The sequence below is a fragment of the Trichechus manatus genome, unplaced genomic scaffold (assembly GCF_000243295.1).
Source record: "Trichechus manatus latirostris isolate Lorelei unplaced genomic scaffold, TriManLat1.0 scaffold00019, whole genome shotgun sequence".
Lineage (NCBI taxonomy): Eukaryota > Metazoa > Chordata > Mammalia > Sirenia > Trichechidae > Trichechus > Trichechus manatus.
This window is the reverse complement of record NW_004443955.1, coordinates 9,194,269-9,216,242: the sequence shown is the minus strand read 5'-3', so window position 1 is coordinate 9,216,242 and position 21,974 is coordinate 9,194,269. Positions and strand designations below refer to the sequence as shown.

Here is a 21,974-nt window from a genome sequence, read left to right as displayed (position 1 = left end):
TCTTTTTTTGTGAGTTAGAATTTTGTTCTACATTTTTCTCCAGCTCTGTCCGGGACCCTCTGTTGTGATCCTTGTCAGAGCCGTTGGTGGTGGTAGCCAGACACCATCTAGTTGTGCTTGACTCTGTCTGGTGGAGGCTGTGGTAGTTGTGGTCCATTGGTCCTTTGGACCAATCTTTCCCTTGTGTCTTTGCTTTTCTTCATTCTTCCTTGCTCCACATGGGGTGAGACCAGTGGAGTATCTTAGATGGCCGCTCACAAGCTTTTCAGACCCCAGACACTACTCACCAAAGTAGAACGTAGAACATTTTCTCTATAAATTATGTTATGCCAGTTGAGCTAGATGTACCCTGAGACCATTGTCCTCACAGCCCTCAGCCCAGTAATTTGGTCCCTTGGAGTTTGTATGTATCTATGGAGCTTCCATGACCTTGCCTTGGACGAGTTGTGCTGGCTTCCCCAGTATTGTGTATTGTCCTACCATTCACCAAAGTTACCATTTATCTATTGTCTGTTTAGTGATTTTCCATCCCCACCACTCCCCTGCCTCATAACCATCAAAGGTTGTTTCTTTTTGTGTGTAAACCTTTTCATGGGTTTTTATAGTAGTGGTCTCATACGGTTATTTTTCCTTTTCTGATTGACTTATTTTACTCAGCATAATGCCCTCCAGATTCATGCATGTTGTGAGATGCTTTGCATATTTATCATTGTTCTTTATCGTTGCTTAGTACTCTATTGTGTGTTGTACCATAGTTTGTTTATCCATTCATCTGTCGATGGGCATCTAGGTTGTTTCCATCTTTTTGCTATTGTGAACAATGCTGCAGTGAACGTGGGTGTGCATATGTCTATTCGTGTAATGGCTCTTATTTCTCTAGGATATATTCCTAGGTGTGGGATTGCTGGATCATATGGTATTTCTACTTCTGTCTTTTTAAGGAAGCACCATATTGTTTTTCAAAATGATTGTACCATTTTGTATTCCCAATAGCAGTGCATAAGCGTTCCAGTCTCCCCACAGCCTCTCTAACATTTATTTTCTGTTTTTTTTTGATTCGTGCCAATAATGCTGGGGTGAGATGGTATCTCATTGTGGTTTTAATTTGCATTTCTGTAATGGCTAGTGATCGAAAGCATTTCCTCATGTGTCTGTTAGCTGCTTGAATGTCTTCTTTGGTGAAGTGTCTGTTCATATCCTTTGCCCATTTTTTAATTGGATTATTTGTCTTTTTTGTTGTTGAGGTGTTGGATTTTCCTATAGATTTTAGAGATTAGACCTGTGTCAGATTTGTTGTAGCCAAAAGATTTTTCCCAGTCTATAGGTTCTCTTTTTACTCTTGGTGAAGTCTTTTGATGAATATAAGCGTTTAATTTTTAGAAGATACCAGTTATTTAGCTTATCTTCTGGAGTTTGTGTCTTGTTAGTTATGGTTTGTATCCTGTTAATCCTGCATATTAGGGCATATAGCATTGATCCTATTTTTTCTTCTATGATCTTTATAGTTTTTGGTTTTATATTTAGGTCTTTGATACATTTTAAATTAATTTTTGTGTATGGTGTGAGGTATGGGTGCTGTTTCATTTTTTTGCAGTGGACATCCAGTTTTGCCAGTACCATTTGTTAAAAAGACTACCTGTTTCCCATTTGATGGACTTTGGGCCCTAGTCAAAGATCAGGTGACCATGGGTGGATGGATTTACATCTGGGTTCTCAATTCTGTTGCATTGGTTAATGTATCTGTTGTTGTACCAGTACCAGGCTATTCTGACTACCATAACTGTATAATAGATTCTGAGGTCAGGTAGTGCAAGTGCTCCTACTTTATTCTTCTTCCTGAATAGTCCTTTACTTATCCGCAGCCTTTTCCCTTTCCATATAAAGTTAATGATTAGTTTTTCCATCTCGTTAAAGAATGCTGTTGGCATTTGGATTGGGATTGCATTGTATTTGTAGATTGCTTTGGGTAGAATTGTCATTTTCACAATGTTGAGTCTACCTATCCATGAGCATGGTATGTTCTTCCATTAATGTGGTTCTATTTTGGTTTCTTGCAGTAGTGTTTTATAGTTTTCTTTGTATAAGCCTTTTACATCCCTGGTTAGATTTAGTCCTAAGTATCTTATTTTTTTAGGGGCTATTATAAATGGTATTGTTTTCCTGATTTCCTTTTCATCATTCTCTTTATTGGTGTATAGGAACCCAACTGATTTTTGTATGTTTATTTTATATCCTGCTACTCTGCTGAATCTTTCTATTAGTTCCAGTAGTTTTCTCGTGGAGTCTTTTGGGTTTTTTGTGTATAGTTTATCATCCACAAATAGGGACAGTTTTAATTGTTTGTTAACAATTTGGATGCCCTTTATTTCTTTTTCTTGCCTTATTGCTCTAGCTAGGACTTCCAACACATTGTTAAATAGGAGTGGTGATAAAGGGCATCCTTGTCTTGTTCCTGTTTGTAAGGGGAATGTTTTCAGCCTCTCTCCATTAAGAACAATGTTGGCTATTGGTTTTGTATAGATGCCTTTTATTATGTTGAGGAATTTCACTTTTACACCTATTTTATTGAGAGTTGTTATCAGGAATGATGTTGGACTTTGTTGAATGCCTTTTCTGCTTCGATTGAGATGATCATGGGATTCTTTTATTTTATTGATGTGGTGGATCACATTGATTGATTTTCTAATGTTAAACCATCCTTATATACATGGTATGAATTCCACTTGGTCACGGTGTATATTTTTTTGATATGATGCTGAATTCTATCGGCTAGAATTTTGTCAAGATGTTTTGCTTCTATATTTATGAGAGATGTTGGTATGTAATTTTCTTTTTTTTGTAGTGCTTTGCTTGGTTTTGGTATCAGGGTTATGCTAGTTCATAGAATGAACTTGGAAGTATCCTTTCCATTTCTGTGTGCTGAAATAGTTTGAGTAGTACTGGTGTAAACTCTTGAATGTTTGGTGGAATTCTCCAGTGAAGCAATCGGGACCAGGGCTTTTTTTGGTTGAGATTTTTTTTTATTATGATTATTACCTTTTCAGTCTCTTCCCTTGTTATGAATCTGTTCAGATTTTCAACTTCAGTGTGTGTTAGCTTGGGTAGAGTGTTTCTAGAATTTTGTCCATTTCCTCTAGGTTTTCAGACTCGTTGGAGTATAGTTTTTCGACATAGACGAAACGTTCTTATATTCGAAGAAGATGCAATCTAGGACTTTCGTAGCTAGGGAGGAGAATTGTCAATGCTTGGCTTCAAAGCTTCAAAAGACAGGCTGACTCTCTTGTTAGGGGCTAATGCAGCTGGTGACTATGTTGAAGCCCGTGCTCATTTACCATTTACCATTCTGAAAATCCTAGGGCCCTTGAAAATTATGCTAAATTTCTTCTGTCTCTGTTCTATAAACAGAACAACAAAGCCTGGGTGACAGCACATCTGTTTACAACATGATGTACTGAATATTTTAAGCCCACTATTGAGACCTACTACTCAGAAGAAAAGATTCCTTTCAAAATATTACTGATTATTTACAATGCACCTGGTCACCTAAGAGCTTTTATGAAGGTGTACAAGGATATTAATGTTGTTTTCATGCCTGCTAACATAGCATATACATTTTGCAGCCCATACATCAAGGAGTGATTTTGACTTTCAAATCTTATTATTTATGCAGTATATTTCATAAGATTATAACTGCCATAGATATTCTTCTGGTGGATCTCAGCAAAGTAAACTGAAAACCTTCTGGAAAGGATTCACCATTCTAGATTCCATTCATAGCATTAGTGATTCCTGGGAGGATCAAAATATCAACGTTAACAGGAGTTTGGAAGAAGTTGATTCCAACCTTCATGGATGACTTTGAGGGGTTCAAGACTTCAGTGAAGGAAGTAACTGAAAATGTGATGGAAATAACAAGAGAACTAGAATTAGAAGTGGAGCCTGAAGATGTGACTAAATTGCTGAAATTACATGATAAAACTTCAACGGATGAGAAGTTCCTTCTTGTGGATGAGTAGAGAAAGTGGTTTCTTGAGATGGAATCTACTCCTAGTGAAGTTGCTGTGAACATTCTTGATATGACAACAAAGGATTTAGAATATTACATAAACTTAGTTGATAAAGCAGCAGCAGAGTTTGAGAGAATTGACTCCAGTTTTGAAAGAAGTTCCACTGCAGGTAAATGCTATTAAACAGGGCTGCTGTGGGGGAAGCTGAAGAAGGAGGAGCAAACATGGCACCCTAGACAGATACAGCATACCATCCCTCTGCAGAGAAGACCTGAAAATCTAAGTAAAACACATAGAAACATCAATTCTGGAGCCCTAAGCATCCAATGAAAGCATAAAGACTAGATCAAACACCAAATGGAAGACGAAAGTGAAGGAAAACCAAAAACGAGGAGAGATATGGCCGTGGAGGTCTCCTACCAATTAACACGGCACAGTGTTGGCATCTTGGAGCACAGCCCGCCATGACCCCACACAGGGAGTACAGGAAGGCAACTGGATGGAGCTCCCAACAGAGCCCCTGCCCCATATGCCACCCCCCCTTCCCACGGGACCTCACTGTGCTGCCACAGCTAGAGCATCCCTGGCTCGGGCCTGCTGCCACACCAGGCTTCTACTGCCCTTCTATTCCTGCCACTTGACCAGCTGCTGAACGGAGGGAAGCCAGCCCATATCACTATCTGTCCGACACCCCTGCCTATCTAATGAGGGGCTGTGAATGCTCCCACACCATCAGACCAACAATAGGAGGCAGATAGCCCCTGTCCAGTCTGCCCTCAGCCACTTCTCCAAACCAGTGTACAGCGAAGTGGGCTCGCCCTGCCTCCTGCTACCCTGCCTACCTGGACAAAGTAAAGAGAGTTGTTGTACCCACAGATGAGCAAGCAGCAAAGCACGCCTGGCCTGCCCGCTTTGGCATACCAAAACACAATAAAGAAGCAGGATGAAACAAACGGACACACAATAGAGAAAATAATACCTCAATGTCTCGGAGACAGCAGACAAGATGAAAACATATAAAAAAGTGGACAGTATGGCTCCAGTAAACAAAATGGCTCCAAAATAAACAATAAGGTGACGTTCTGGTAGAATAAAAGGCAGTGGAACTACCTCATATGGAATTCAAACAATTAGATATCGTACAAAAACAGGTAACCACAAAGAAAGCTAACAAACCTACTCATCAGAATAAAAAACAAGAAAAACATAAAGTTTCAGTAAACACAAATGTATAATAATGAATGAAAAGAAAAGAAAATCCACAAACAGAAAAAGCTCAGCACAGGAAAGTAAGGGGTACAAAGAAAAAGCACCGTTAAAAAAAAAAACAAAAACAATATGACAGCAATAAGCTCATACCTATCAATAATCACATAGAATGTAAATGGCTTAAATGAGCCTGTAAAGAGACAGAGAGTGGCAAAATAGATTTAAAAAAAGACCCATCAATACGCTGTCTACAAGAGAGACACCTTAGATACAAAGACACAAATATATTAAAAAATCAAAGGATGGAAAAAAATATCAAGCAAATACTAACCAGAAAAGAGCAGAGTGGCAATACTAATCTCAGATAAAACCAACTTTAAGGCAAAATCAACCATAAAAGACAAGGAAGGACATTATATAACGTTTAAAGGGACAACACACCAAGAAGACATAACCTTAATAAAATGTCTGTGTACCCAACAGTGGGGCACCAAAATATATAAAACAAACTCTAACAGCAATGAAAAGAGAAATAGTTCTGCAGTAGTAGTAGGAGACTTCAATACAACATTCTTGGTAATGAACAGAACACCTAGAAAGAAACTGAGCATGGATACAGAAGATCTAAAGGTCAAAATGAACCAACTTGACCTCACAGATGTATATAGAACACTCTATCCAACAGCAGCAGGGTATATATTCTTTTCCAACACATAGAACATTCTCCAGAATAGACCACATCGTAGGACACAAAGCAACCGTCATTAAAATCAAAAACATCAAAATAATACAAAGCATTCTTTTTGATTGCAACGTCATACAAGTAGAAATCAGTAACAGAAGAGCAAAGAAAAACAATCAAATATGTGGAAACTGACTAACACATTGCTTAAAAACAACTGGGTAATAGAAGAAATCAAAGAAAGGAATAAAAGAATTCCTAGAATCATGAGAATCAAAACAGAACATACCAAAACCTTTGGGACACAGCAAAGGCAGTGCTCAGAGGTCAATTTATAGCAATAAATGCACACATCAAAAAGGAATAAAAAATAAAAATATTAGCCCTACAACTGAAACAAATAGAGAACAGCAGAAGAAGTCACAGGCAACAGAAGAAAGGAAATAATAAAGATTAGAGCAGAAATAAATGAAATAGAGAACAAAAAAAAATAGACTCAACAAGACCAAAAGTTGGTTCTTCAAAAAAATCAACAAACCATTGGTCAAAATGACAAAAGAAAAACAGGAGAGGAAACAGATAACCCAAATAAGAAATGAGATTGGGGACATTACAGCACACCCAACTGAAATAAAAAGGATCATACCAGAATACTATGAAAAATTGTACTCCAACAAATTTGAGAACCTAGAGAAATGGACAAATTTATAGAAACACAGTACCTACCTAAACCAGCACAAGCTGAGATAGAAAATCAACAGACCCATAACAAGAGAAGAGATTGAAGAGGTAATCAAAAACTCCCAACAAAAAAAAGCCTCGGCCTAGACGGCTTCCCTTGAGAATTCTAACAAACATTCAGAGAAGAGCTCACACCAGTACTACTCAAACTGTTTCAGAGCATAGAAAAGGAAGAAATACTCCCAAAGTCATTCTATGAAACCAGCATAACCCTGATACCAAAGCCAGGCAAAGGACACCACAAAAAAAATTACAGTCTAATATCGCTCATGAATATAGATGCAAAAATTCTGAACAAAATTCTAGCCAATAGATTTAAGCATCATATAAAAAGAATAATACACCACGACCAAGTGAGGTTTATACCAAGTTGCAGGGATGGTTCAATATTAGAAAATCAGTCAGTGTAATCTACCACATAAATAGAACAAAAGAAAAGAATCCCATGATCATCTCAGTCGACACAGAAAAGGCATTTGATAAAGTCTAACACCCATTCCTCATAAAATAGGAATAGAAGGGAAGTTCCTCAACATAATAAAGGGCATCTATACAAAACCAAGAACCAACATCATTCTCAACAGAGAGTGACTGAAAGCATTCCCCCTGAGAACAGGAACAAGACAATGATGCCCTTTATGACTACTCCTATTTAACATTTTGCTGGAAGTCCTAGCTAGAATTACAAGGCAAGAAAAAGTAATAAAAGGCATCCCAATTGAAAAGGAAGAAGTAAAACTATCCCTATTTGCAGATGTTATGTTCCTATACATAGAGAACCCTAAAGATTGCCCAAAAAGCTATGGGAACTTACAGAAAGATTCAGCAGGATATAAGATCAACATGCAAAAATCAGTTGGATTCCTATACACCAACAAAGAGAACTTCGAAAAGAAAATCAGGAAAACAATGCCATTTATAATAGCCGCTAAGAAGAGAAAATACTTAGGAATACATCTAACCAGGGATGTAAAAGACCTATACAAAGAAAACTACAAAAACACTTTTGCAAGAAACCAAGAGAGACCTATGTACATGGAAAAGCATACCATGCTCATGGATAGGAAGACTCAACATTCCATAAATGTCAAACCTACCCAAAGCAATCTCAGCTGTAATGCAATCCTGATCCAAATACCAACAGCATTCTTTAACCAGATGGAAAAACTAATTACCCACTTTATATGGAAAGGAAAGAGGCCCCAGATAGGCCAAACATTGTTAAAGAAAAAAAACAAAGAGGCCTCACACTACCTGATCTTAGAACCTTCTATACAGTCACTGTAGTCAAAGCAACCTGGTACTGCTACAACGACAGACACATACATCAGTGGAACAGAATTGAGAACCCAGGTGTAAATTCATCCATCTATAGTCAGCTGATCTTTGACAAAGCACTGAAATCCATTAGATGGGGGAAAAGACAGTCTTTTTAACAAATGATGCTGGCAGAACTGGGTGTCCATCTGTAAAAAAATGAAACAGGACCCATACCTCACACTGTATACAAAAACAAACTGAAAATGGATCAAAGACTTAAATATAAAACCTAAAATGATAAAGATCATGGAATAAAAAATAGGGACAATGCTAGGGGCCCTAATACATGGCATAAATTCAATACAAATCATAACTAGCAATGCATGAACACCAGAAGATAAACCAGATAACTGGGAGCTCCTAAAATTATACATTTATGCTCATCAAAAGACTTCACCAAAAGAGTAAAAAGAGAACCTAAAAAGTGGGGAAAAAATTTTGGCTACAACGTATCTGAGAAGGCTCTAATCTCTAAAATCTACAGGAAAATCCAACACCTCTACAACAAAAAGACAAATAATCCAGTTAAAAAATAGGCAAAGGATATGAACAGACATTTCACCAAAGAAGACATTCAGGCGGCTAACAGACACATGAGGAAATGCTCATGATCATTAACCATTAGAGAAATGCAAATCAAAACTGCAATGAGATACCGTCTCACTCCACCATTACTGGCACGAATGAAAAAAGTCGAAAATAACAAATGTTGGAGAGGCTGCGGGGAGATAGGAACTCTTTACGCACTGCTGGTGGGAATGTAGAATGGTACAACCACTGTTCAAAGTGATATGGCACCTCCTGAAAAAGCTAGAAATAGAAATACTGTATGATCTAGCAATCCCATTCCTAGGAATATACCCTAGAGAAATAAGAGCCATCACAGGAATAGACATATGCACACCCATGGTCATTGCAGCGTTATTCGCAGTAATAAAAAGATGGAAACAACCTAAGTGCCCGTCAGCAGAGGAAGGGGTAAACAAATTAATGATACATACACACAATGGAATTCTATGCAAGATATAAAACAATAATGAACCCAAGAAACAGCTCAACATGGATGAATCTGGGGGCATTATGCTGAGTAAAATAAGTCAGTCACAAAGAGACAAATATTGCATGAGATCACTATTTTAAAAACTCAAGAAAAGGTTTACACACAGAGAAAACCAATCTTAATGGTTAGGAGGGTGGGGAAGGGAAATCACTAACTAGGTAGTAGGGATGTGTTAAATTTGGTGAAAGGAAAGACAATACACAATATAGGGGAAGTCAGCAGAACATGAGCAAGGCAAAGTCATAGAAGCTTCCTAGATACATCCGAACACCTTGAGGGGTCAAGTTACTGGGGCTGAGGTTGATTATCATCGTCTTGGGGGTCGTCTAGGTCAGTTGGCATAACGTAGTTCATAAAGGAAATGTTCTAGATCCTACTTTGGTGAGTAGTGTCGAGGGTCTTAAAATCACATTTGGAGCAAAGGAGAATGAAGAAAACCAAACACACAAGGAAAGTATCACTTCAAAGTGTTAATGGACCACATGAACCACAGCCTCCACCACCTGAGTCCAGAAGAACTACATGGTGCCCAGCTACCATCACCAACGGCTCTGATAGGGATTATAATAGAGGGACCCAGATAGAGCAGGAGAAAAAAGTAGAACAAAATTCAAATTCACAATAAAAGACCAGACTTAACTGGTCTGACAGAGACTGGAGGAAGCCTTGAGACTATGGCCCCCGGACACCCTGCTACCTCAGAACTGAAGCCATTCCCAAAATCCACATTGGAGCCAAAGATTAGACAGGCCTATAAAACAAGCAGTAACACATGTGAGGAACATGCTCCTTAGTTCAATCAAGTATACAAGACCAAACGGGCAACACTTGCCCAAAAGGAAAGATGAGAAGGCAGGAAGGACAGGAAGCTTGGACGAACGAACACCGGTAACCTGGGGTGTAAAGGGAAGGAGGGAGAGTGCAGACACATTGAGGGGATTGTAACCAATGTCACAAAACAGTTTGTATATAAATTTTTGAATGAGAAACCAACCTGTGCTGTAAATTTTCACATAAAGCACAATTTAAAAAAAAAAATGCTATCAGTATCACAATACAGTGAAATCTTTCATGAAGATGAGTCAATCGATTCAGTGAACTTCATTGTTGTCTTATTTTAAGAAATTGCCACAACCACCCCAACCTTTTGCAGCCACCACCCTGATTCGTCAGCAGTCATCAGCGTTGAGGCAAGACCCTCCACCAGCAAAACCATGACTCGCTGAATGCGGAGATGATGGTTAGCATTTTTTAGCAATGAAGTATTTTTTAAATAAGATACGTACTTTTTTTTTAGACACAATGCTATCGTGCACTTAATAGACTACAGTATAGTGTAAACAACTTTTATGTGCACTGGGAAATTAAAAAATTCATGTGACTTGCTTTATTGCCATATTCGCTTTACGGCGGTGGTCTGGAACTGAACCTGCAATATCTCCAAGGTATGCCTGTAGTAGTTGCTTTTATACAAATTTAAGGCTAATTTTGTTTCCTAAATGTGTAATAACTTTTTCTTAGATGAATGAAAAGATTGCATCTTTAGAAAAAGAATTGTTGGAAAAAAAACCATGGCAGCTTCTAGGGGAAGTGACAGCACAGAAGAGACCGGAAAACAGCCTCCTAGAGGAGACCCTGCACTTTGACCACGCAATCCGCATGGGTACGTGTGTTCCTGAACCTCTGCAGGCGCTTGTTTTCTGCGCTTTTTCTATGGTTTCGTTTCATAGAAAGGTTTGGAGTTTCTCTTTCCCCAGCTTTTTATTTTAAAAGCTTGAAAAGAGACAGGAAATTAAAAAAATAGTACAGTGAACATCTGTATGCTGTTCAACTAGATTGACTAATGGTTCACACTTTGCCTCATTTGCTTTCTCTCCCTTATGTATATGTGTGTACAACTCTTCCCTGAATCATTTGAAAGTAAGTTGCTTGTATCAGGGCACTTCCTTTCTAAGTACTTTCACATGTATTTTCGAAGAATTAGGACATTCTCATATAGAACCATAATACTGTGAATACACCCAAGATGTTTAACTTCAACATACTAATAACACCTGATGTATAGTCCACAATCAGTTTATTTACAAGGCTTACCTGCTGGCCGTGTCCACTGATCACATTTTGAACTTCAGTCGGAAACCCTGGTCATCTAATGAGTTCTCTCTTGTACCCATTAAGTCAAATGAGTTTCCATTTTATTTCAGTGCAGGAAAGAAAGGAAAAAAGGCAGAGTCACCAGCTGCCTGGGTTAAAACTGTTAGCGCTTATTACCACATATACGCTAGTTTGTGGTTCTCAAACTTGAGTGATTGTCCGAAGAGCTTGTTAAAATACAGATTGCTGTTTCCCTACGCCGACTTTCTGATACCTAGGTCTGGGTTGGACTCAATAGTTTGGACTTTTAGCAGGTTCCTGGGTGTTACTAATGCTGCTGGTCCTAGAATCACTCTTTGAGAGCCACTGTTCTCGTTTATATCTACCCGAGTATACCATGTTTTTGTTTCTTTAGCACCTGTGATCACAGAGGAAACCACCCTTCAACTAGAAGATATCATTAAGCAGAGGATAAGAGATCAGGTCAGAAAGAATTAAATTTAACTTAATTTAAAATGCACTGAAATTTTTTTGAAATAATATGAGATTTATATTGGGTGTAGAAAACTTCATTTTCATGTAAGTTTTGTTTGTATCACTTTTCCATTTAAAAGCCTGAAGTCCAGACTAAGGGTATTTTCTGCTTGTGGTGAGGCTCTGCTTGTCACTAGTCCACAGGGTTGTGCTTGAGGAGAAAGACGTGGCCAGAGCCCTTCGCGTCTCCTCCCACCCAGATCTTACTGACCTTCAGTGCCCCTGTGGTAGCTGGTGTTTGGCTTGACCTTGTCCCACACAGACCCTTGGTCTAGGCACAGCATTTGGTCTGGCAGGTGAAGTGTGTATTTTTTCAAATGTTAAAACCCTAATAAAGAGTTTTGTTTAAGAATTGATCTTATTTTATAAACTTAGAATAAAACTTAAGTATCTGACTTGTTCAACAAGAGATGGCTTTATAACACGTGTAATCTTGGCTTACACTTCTGTGTCTAAAATAAAGTGTTTGAAGGGTGGGTGCTATATGCAGGGTATCTTGAAATTTGAAATAAAACAAGACAAACTCAAAGCTCGATTTTTAAATGAACTATGATGTTGAAATTTGTAATGAGAGGTGATAACCAGGGAGAAAGATACATTAAAAAAATGTTTTAGTAGCACATTTTTTCCTTTTCATAATGCCTATGCTTTGTGACTTCACTAGTTTCAAAGGTTAAAAATTACTTTCTTTTTGCTATAATCTGCTTACTCTGGAATGATAATAAATACTCCAGAGGAAAACTGTTAGGTCAGTCTAGAAATAAATCGCAGATTTTAGAAGTTTATATTCTTCCCATGCTTTATCTTCCAGGCTTGGGATGATGTAGTGCGGAAAGAAAAACCCAAGGAAGAAGCGTATGAATATAAAAAGCGCTTAACACTGGACCACGAGAAGAGTAAATTGAGCCTTGCTGAAATTTATGAACAGGAGTATATCAAACTCAACCAGGTGAGGAAGCCTCTAAGGCACAGCCATTATTAAAGGAAGAGAAGTAGAGGACCAGCCTTCTCGGCACTGTTGAAATTCGTGAAACAGAAATCTTGAGCTCTTCAGTCATCTCATTTATGAGTGAGACAGAGTGTGCTAGAAATAAAAACCAAACCAGACCCGTTGCCGTCAAGTCAGTTCCGACTCGTAATGACCCTATAGGACAGAGTAGAACTGCCCCATAGGGTTTCCAAGGAGCAGCTGGTAGATTCGAACTGCCAACCTTTTGGTTAGTAGCCGAGCTCTTAACCACTTGAAAAATCAAACCAAGGCCCCCCGGACACCCTTTTAGCTCAGTACTGAAGTCATTCCTGAGGTTCACCCTTCAGCCAAAGATTAGACAGCCCCATAAAATAAAACGAGACTAATGGGGCACAACAATCCAGGGACAAGGACTAGAAGTCAGGAGGGGACAGGAAAGCTGGTAATAGGGAACTCAAGGTCGAGAAGGGAGAGTGTTGATGTGTCTTGGGGTTGTTAACCAGTGTCATAAAACAATATGTGTACTAACTGTTTAATGAGAAACTATTTGTTCTGTAAACCTTCATCGAAAGTACACTTAAAAAAAAAATGCATTTAAAAAAAAAAAAAAAAACTCAACCCAAACCCGTTGCTGTTGAGTTGATTCTGACTCATAGCGACCATATAGGACAGGGTAGAACTGCCCCATAGGGTTTCCAAGGAGCAGCTGGTGGATTTGAACTGCCGGTCTTTTGGTTAGCAGCTGTAGCTCTTAAGCACTGTGCCACCAGGGTTTCGCTTAATCACTTAGAGGTTGTAATAGTCCCACAGAATCTGAGGAGCTTGCTATTTTGCAGTTAGACATTGGTCACTTGATACTTTTTGGCTAGTTATTCACTTTCTAGTGACTATTACAGTAATACTACAATTTTTAAATCATTTCTCAATGATATTTTTGAAGTTATTGCTATATTTTGTAAAATTCCTGTCAATTTATTCTGATTTTTATATCTGGTATATAAAAAAGTTTTATACCTTTCTATCTTGGAAGTCAATGGCCAGTTCAGAAATTTTGGGGTATGGGCCTCTGAGTAGGATCCTGGCCTATTAGAAGATCTCTGGCCCATCATAGATTCAATCTAAATGCCCTAGGCTAATTCTAGATCCATGCCATTTTCCCTGGGAGTTACAGGCTGGGAGTGAGTGGTCAGTATTTCCCAAAGTGGGTTACAAACTAGAGGTAATAAGTGAGATGATGGTAGACAGCACACAATGAACCCTACTTTCTATATTTAATGTGTATCAGGGAAATCCTGTATATCAAATGTGTGATGTCACAGGAACTGTCACCTGGGAGGAACCCTGCTCGTGCAGTGGTTAAGAGCTCGGCTGCTAACCAAAATGTCAGCAGTTCAAATCCATCAACCACTCCTTGGAAACCCTATGGGACAGTTCTACTCTGTCCTATAGGGTCACTATGAGTTGGAATCGACTTGACAGCAACCGGTTTGGTTTGTTTGGTTACCTAGGAGGAGGAGCCCTGGTGGTGCAGTGGTTAAAGCACTTGGCTGCTAACTGAAAGGGTGCCTGTTCAAACCCACCAGCCGCTCCACAGGAGAAAGATGCTGCGGCGGTCTGCTTCCATAAAGATTTACAGCCTTAGAAACTCTACGGGGAAGTTCTGCTCTGTCCTGTAGGGTCACTATGAGTCAGAATCAACTGAACAGCATTGGGTTTGGTTTTTTTTTTTTCGATATTTCCTAGGAGAGGAGTTCCTGGGTGGTGCAGCTGGTTAAACGCTCGACTACTGGCCAGAAGGGTGCTGGTTTGAACCCACCCAGAGGTACCTCAGAAGACAGGTTTGGCAGTCTGCTTCCAAAACATCACAGCCTTGAGCACCCTATGGAGTAGTTATATTCTGCACACATGGGGTTACCATGAGTCGGAAATTAACAACAGCATTACCTAGGATGGGGGCAGTGGTGGTTCAATGGTAGTATTCTCGCCTTCCATGTGGGAGACCTGAGTTTGATTCCTGGCCTGTGCACTTCAGGCACAGCCACCACCCATCTGTCATTGGAGACTTATGTGTTGCTATGATGCTGAACAGGTTTCAGCAGAGCTTCCAGACTAGGATGGACTAGGAAGAAAGGTTTGACAATCTGCTTCCAAAAATCAGCCGGTAAAAATCCTATGGATTGCTATAGTCCGAACCCATTGTGCGTGGGGTTGTCATGAATCAGGGGCAGCTAACAGCAAGGACGTTACCTGGGATGAGACAAAAGGACACGTTCAGGATCAAAAACTAAAAACAAAGTTCAACTGAAACGGTAAGTCGGCAGTAGTAAGTGGTACAGGACGTGGCTGGAAGGTGGGCCCTGACGGCAGATGTTGGAAAACAGACCCAGATGCATCTCTGGCATTATGGTAATGGAGGCAAGGAGCCAGTCACTTCCTATTCTTGTTTTTTTCATGTCTTAATTTTTTAAAAAAACAATCTTGGCCTTTTGGAATAAGCATCTTGGGCAGGGATAAAGAGAATTATGAAATTCACCTTTTTTCACCGTTGAGTTGATTCCAGCTCATACTGGAATGAAAATTGCTATCAAATTTTTCAGTGTGATTTAATCAGAATAGGTCTTAAATGAATTTCAGTTCAAAAGAGTTCCTACAATTGAAATGGATATTTGAATAGTTTTACAAAGTACGCTAATACCTTAGTTCTTGACAGGAATAAATACCAAAGGAGTTAAACTGTAAGTTCTAGCTGGTAGAGGTAATGATTCCTGCATCTCCTAAGGTGCGCACGTTTTGGGTAGGTGCTGGCACCATCGTGGTTTGGTATGTTAATTTTGCTTTGGGAATGTTTGTTTGTACTGTAACCTTGGTCATGAGAAATTGAGAATCCTCTTGGTGGCTGTTAGTGTTTTGTCCTGTGATGTATGTTAACCTGCTTAGTCTGATATTGTTGAACTTAACTTCCTAAGCAAAAAGCAACAGAAGAAGAAAATCCAGAGCACGTAGAAATTCAGAAGATGATGGATTCTCTCTTCTTAAAATTGGATGCCCTCTCAAACTTTCACTTCATACCTAAACCTGTAAGTATGTTAATATGTAACATATAACAGATGTGTACATAGAGCAGTTGTGACCTTCAGTCCTTTGAGCTTTTGTGGGACTCACTCTACTTGGTTTCAGGTTACAGGCCTGCAGTAGTTCCCTATAAGTTATAGGCGGGGCCTCCTACGGGGAGGAGTTCTTGTCTGGTTCTGTGATCCTCCTACCTACTGACCCAGCCTGATCTCCAGTGGGCCCTTCCAGGCCCTCAGCCTTGGCCAGCAGTGCTGCTCATTTCCCCCACCCTCTCTCTGCTGCTGCATTTTCATTGTGAGAAGGGTTTGGGGATGTGTGTGGGTGTCTCTACCTGCCATTTACTGAGTACCTGCTATGTGCCAGCCACTGTACATTAGATCCTTACATATGTTAACTCTTAGTCCACAACACAGTGAGGCGGATGCTATTACTTTCATTTCGCAGATGAGGAAACCAAGGCTTAGGAGGTTAGGGGTCAGAACTAACTCTGAGCCCATGTGCTCTCCACCACGTGGTGCTCCCTTGGCCAGGCCAGACCTCTCAAATGTCCTTCCTGTCTTTTTGACTCCCACCCGACTAGGTTCAGTTTTGTCTATCCTTGGAGCTTCCTGTCCCGCTCCCCACTCCGCGAGCCTGTAGAACGTGGTTGTGCCGTTCTTTCAGTACTTGCTCACCTGTTGCCTCCTGGTATCCTTGGGTTATTGTCTCACATGGGCTGCCATGAGATAAGGACTAGGCTGGCAGTCGGAACCTGAGTCTAGTTTTACCACCGTCTGGCTTTGTGATTCAGGCAAGTTGCTTCTCGGGTCTTCTGTGCAGTAGGTGTGGCTGGCGGAATGGAAGAAGGTCATCTCCAAGGTCCTTTCTTTCTGATTCTTCAATGGGTAGGTGATTTTTCTTGTGTGAGGGTTTTTTTTTTTTTTTTTGTACTTTAGATGAAGGTTTACAGAACAAACTAGCTTTTCATTAAACAATTAATACAAATATTGTTTTTTGACATTGGTTACCAAACCCACAACATGTCAACACTCTCCGTTCTCAACCTTGGGTTCCCAATCACCAGCTTTCCAGTCCCCTCCTGCCTTCTTGTCCTTGCACCTGGGCTGGTGTGCCCTTTCAGTCTGGTTTTGTTTTATGGTCCTTTCTGTTCTTTGGCTGAAGGGTGAGCCTCAGGAGTAACTTCATTACCGAGCTAAAAGGGTGTCCAGGGGCCATATTCTTGGGGTTTATCTTATGTGAGTGTTTTGTCTTCTCGAAGAGACAGCAAGCTTTTTTTTTGCCTGTTTTTTTGTTCTGTTTTAATTTTTCAATTAAGGTATAATTTACATGAGAGTAAGCTTTTGATGGCAGGACTCATCTTTAGATTCACAAAGTGCCTAGCATGGGGCTGTGTAAAACAGATAAAGAGTGCGATTTCTCAACCTCATTTGGTCAGCAGGTCTTATTGTGAAAAGCTCTTACTGATGTAAAGGATGTGAACCCTTCGGTCACGTCTCATCACCCGCAGAATCAAACTGAGACTCCTTCCCCATGGCTTACAAGGCCTGCTTGATCTGGTCCCCTCCTGCCCCTCTGGTTGCATTGCAGGTCACGCTCCCCATAGCCTGCTACCCTCCAGCCACCGTGACCGTCTTCCGTTTCCTTCAGTATCCTGGTTCCTCCCTTCCTCGCAGCCGTCTTACTGTGCACCTCCCCTGACCCATTAGGCTGCTCTTCTGTCTTTGCATGGGTGGTTCCTTCCGTCTCCTCCATCCTGGACACCCTCCCTGGCCCTTTTCTCCCAGTGGCCGGCTGCAGCACCCACCCCCGCGTCTCTGACCCTCCTCTGCTCTCTCCCTTCATAGCACCAGAGCACGCTGGCAGTTGCTGTTTGTTCATTGTTTGTCTTTCCTCATCTCTTCAAGTCGACACAGAGCGTGTTTGTTTTGTTACTACTGTTGCACTGCTGTGTCCCTCACACTAGTGTGGAGCCTGACGCAGGGAAGCCTCAGACATTCCCTGGAGCCTTGAGAGTTGAATGAGGACTGAATGTATTTGTGCCTTCCGGCTCCAAGTTAAAAGCATTCCTTACTTTTTTCCTTTTGAGAACTGCAGGCTTGTTGGCATAGGTCCCCCTTGGTGTTACTTTTTGCGTAATTGGGTGGTTATTGCACAGCCGCCGCGCAGACGGCGCTGACGAGTTCTTCAGCCATCGTTTCTTGTTTCTTGCGCAGTCTTCATTTTCTCCGTATTTCTTTTTAAATTTTAGAATAAAGCACAGTGTTCCTAATACATAATGGAGCAGCAGGCCAGTGGAAGAAATAATTAGCTGTGACGTTTATCTCTTACCTATCGATCTAGGGTCCTGTCAAGTGGTTGTGTTTTGTTTTTCCTCTTTATGAAGTTCCCTAGGGCAAATATAGATCTAATTAACTGAAATGATGGACGGGGCTGTGAGGATGAGTGGGGAGGAGGGGGTGAGTCCTCACCACTCCCCCCACTTCCTCTCTTCCTCCCTACTGGCAGCAGAGTGCTCAGAGCACGTTCTTCTCTCTGGGCTCCTCACAGATGTGCGGGAGGTAAACGTAATGACTTTGACTAGTGTGAGCGTCCACAAACAGTAGCTGCTGGCCATTTGTTGCCACTGACAGTATCTTCCTGTATTTCAAAGATAAGGAAAAAGTCGAAAACTAAACAAACAAAAAAATGGCTCTTTAGTTAGTGTTGCATTCATTTCTCACTTTTTTAATTGATAGGTTTGATTTATCTTGATACTGTTTTGTATTTCAAAACAGTTCAACACAATTTAGTATTTATGTTTTCAGTTGCCGAAAAACAAGAAAATTTATCAGGAAGTCAGTATTTTGACACTTGTTCCTCTAAGCATTTTTCCTTGAATCTTTTTCCATAAGTCTATCTTATCCCTAGTTTTTTTTTCCATGACTAACAGCAAAACCAAAAACAAACCCATTGCTGTCAAGTCGATTCCAACTCATAGAGACCCTGTAGGACAGAGTAGAACTGCCCCATGGGGTTCCCAAGGAGCAGTGGTGGACTCTAACTGCTGACCTTTTGATTAGCAGCTGTAGCTCTTAACCACTGCGCCACCAGGGCTCCAACTAAAGGCAAGATAATGTTATTGTTCACAGTGTCTACATATGTGGCAAGTAAGGAATAGTTTGGTAACAGAGGAAACAACTGGTACTTGAATATGGCCATCATGTCGTGCAGAAGTGTAGGAATAAGTGCTATTGCAATAGTTTTGAGACAGAGAAGACATTAAAACACCCAGGTATTGGATGCCTGAGGCAACCTCTAGCTGCCACCAACACTGCTGTCATTCCTGTTATCAAAGACTTCTGATGTCAGCATCTATCATTTTAAATAACCTCTGCAAAGCATTTTATGCACTATACTTTAAATCAATAGGTTTACAATTTAAATATTTTATGTTAGGACTCCTTCTGACTTCCTGTTAATTAAATGTATTTGTCTCCATCTAGCCTGCACCTGAGATTAAAGTTGTGTCGAATCTGCCGGCCATAGCCATGGAGGAAGTAGCCCCAGTGAGCGTGAGTGACGCAGCTCTCCTGGCCCCCGAGGAAATCAAGGTAAGAAGCCAATGTTAAAGCTGAGTATCTGTTTATAAATTAGTTGTTTATACCCAGATCTCTGTTTATTTAATGTCATTTGCCTTGAGTTTGTAGTTTTTATTATAGTATATCTCAGTAGTTTCTTTCTAAATAGAATCAAACTAATAATGTTATAATATTCGAATTGCAGTGTCCCATTTTCATAGGATATGTGAATAATATAAAAGCAGTTTTTATATATCCATGTTGTCAGTATCTTGTTATAATCCAATTTGAATAATAGCAGTGATGTTAGATTGAAAACCAATTGCTTATATTGCTTATATACTAGCAATGTTTTAATATCAGCATTTTTCTCTTATTTTGTCATTTGAATGCTTATCCATATGGAATCAGGTTCTAGAATTGAGCATTTGGGTATTGAAAGAAGTTGGATGGATGTACAAAACACAGGTTGCTTGTGAGCATTTAAGACCATGCCTTACAAGGTAGTGATGGTTTCTGTCAGGGCCTTATCTTCCTGGCGAGCTTAGCAGCACAGTCCTCTTTTACGCCCCCCTCCCCTCCCACGTCTCTGTCAGACTGTCTGTCCCCCAGTGCAGGCGACACCCCTGGCAGGACAGGCTGGCAGCTGAGAGGAGAAAAGAGGATAGATGTTTCCCTTCCCTGCCACTGTTCTCTTGGAAGCTCCACCCTCCGCCCAGTGGCTGTCATTAGCAACTGGGAGCGGGGGCCACCTCAGCGTGGCTGGAGTCTGTGGAGGGTTGGCGTCTCTAGTGCTGTTTGCCTGCCATCCCAGCTCTCCATGCTGCCTATAACTACAGCAGTCTATCCGAAGCTGCATTCCAGGCTGAAAGAACGGATGGCGAAAGCTCTTTGGAACAGGTGGGGATTGCTCCGCACGCCCTCACACTCACCCGTGGACGTGTGGCTCAAGGGCTGCCTGCCGTGGAATAGTGCTTTCATTCTTCCTTCTGTTCCAATTGCCTGAATTGATAATAGATTAAATTAACTAGTATATTGGTGGTTATTTCTTAATAGGAAAAAAATAAAGCTGGAGATACAAAAACAGCTGCTGAGAAAACAGCTACAGACAAGAAACGAGAACGAAGGAAAAAGAAATACCAAAAGCGTTTGAAAATAAAGGCGCAGGAAAAGTGGAGAAAACTGCTTGAAAAGAGCCACCCAGACCAGGAAGGGAAATACACCAAAGCAGTGGCCTCAGAGAAATTAAAAAAGCTGACGAAGGCAGGCAAAGCGGCATTATTGAAGGTAGGGAATGAGTGAGCACAGGAGGCTGCTCACGGGGCTTAGGGGAGGGCTTTGCTGGATGGGGGCGGGGGAATGCCCAGCCTAGCCAAAGCAGCGCATGCTGGCAGGAGTAAGGCGCCTTGCTGACTGGCTAGACTATTCTGCCATAAGTGGCCTTGAACTTTCTGAACTGTTTAATGTAGACTCGTCATAATATCCTGGGTGCTGGCAATATCGTTTCTCCCACCCGTTAAATTGTAAGAGCATTATAAGCAGTATGCAATGTTTGGGAACTGTCAGAGGGAAAAAAACCACTGTGCTAACTGACTTAATTGTTAATCATTCCTTCTGGTCTTCTTTTCATATTTATATTTTCACACGTTGTTGTAATTTTAACATACTATTTTTGCATTTGACTTTTTTCACTTATAAGCACATTTTGTAGCATGAGCATCTGTTTTTCTTAATTTCAGGATGAAGGGAAAGACAAGGCCTTGAAGTCATCACAAGCATTCTTTTCTAAATTACAAGATCAAGTAAAGATGCAAATCAATGATGCAAAGAAAACAGAAAAGAAAAAGAAGAAAACACAAGATATTTCTAGTCATAAATTAAAGCTGTGATATATTTTGAATATAATGTAAATATTAACATATAAACTTTTATCCTTTCATCGTTCTGTTTTATAATAAAATTTGTGAGAACTTTTTGCATTGATGTCAGATATTTGAGAATTCCAGGGTTTGAGAAGAGAAGCTCTAAACTGTACGTGGAAAGCCAGGTCTTGCTTTCTCTGGGTGTGAAGCAGGACCTTCATCCCAAGGCCCTTCCTAGCACGGGGGCTCCGTGTGCCACTCCTGCATGCTCCCCCCAGGATGTGGGGAAAGGCCAGCTGTGCACGCTGGTGGGTGAAAGTGACCTTGCAGGTTGGAAAGGGCACGGCCAAATAACCCAGTCACACCCAGCTCTCTACAGCAGAGGTCCTCACTCTCTGGGGCTGTGATTTTCTTCTCCAGCTGCCCTGTCATCCCTTCACAAAACCAGTAGGAGTTTCCCCCACATGCTTTACATCCCTCCCATTTTGGAAATGATCTGTCATCTGCACACAGGTTAGTGTAGGCTGTCAAGTACTGTCCATATCAGATGCATAGAGGACAAGGTGTATCTAGAAGTGATACAAGGTGAGGAAACTAGGGAGCTGGACTGGCCTCTGCAGAGAGTTTGAGAAACCACCAGGTGCTCCTTTTTCGGCCTCCCTATACAGGGAAAAGTGTCTTTTCTCTGATAAGGCTCTCAGATTATGCTTTGATGAAATGCTTTAACGCCTTAAACCAGATGGGTAAAAATGAGAACAAAGAGTGTGACTTAGTAGGATTCAGCGGAAGACCAAAGAAGCCTTTATGCATTGAATTGTTGTGTTGGCGAAGAGTATACCATGGACTGCCAGAAGAATGAACAAATC

General features: G+C 40.7%; 1 protein-coding gene across 1 annotated transcript in view; it reads left to right on the top strand.

The window, feature by feature from the left end:
* Positions 1–21,220, top strand: part of MPHOSPH10 (M-phase phosphoprotein 10) — a 26,630-nt gene extending 5,410 nt beyond the window's left edge. Inside the window, exons 5-11 of the mRNA XM_004372633.2 lie at positions 10,541–10,682; positions 11,529–11,596; positions 12,459–12,596; positions 15,584–15,694; positions 19,172–19,279; positions 20,303–20,533; positions 20,986–21,220. Coding sequence (XP_004372690.1) covers positions 10,541–10,682; positions 11,529–11,596; positions 12,459–12,596; positions 15,584–15,694; positions 19,172–19,279; positions 20,303–20,533; positions 20,986–21,135 — 948 coding nt within the window. The 3' untranslated portion in view covers positions 21,136–21,220. The remainder of the gene's footprint in view (positions 1–10,540; positions 10,683–11,528; positions 11,597–12,458; positions 12,597–15,583; positions 15,695–19,171; positions 19,280–20,302; positions 20,534–20,985) is intronic.
* Positions 21,221–21,974: the final 754 nt, after the last annotated feature.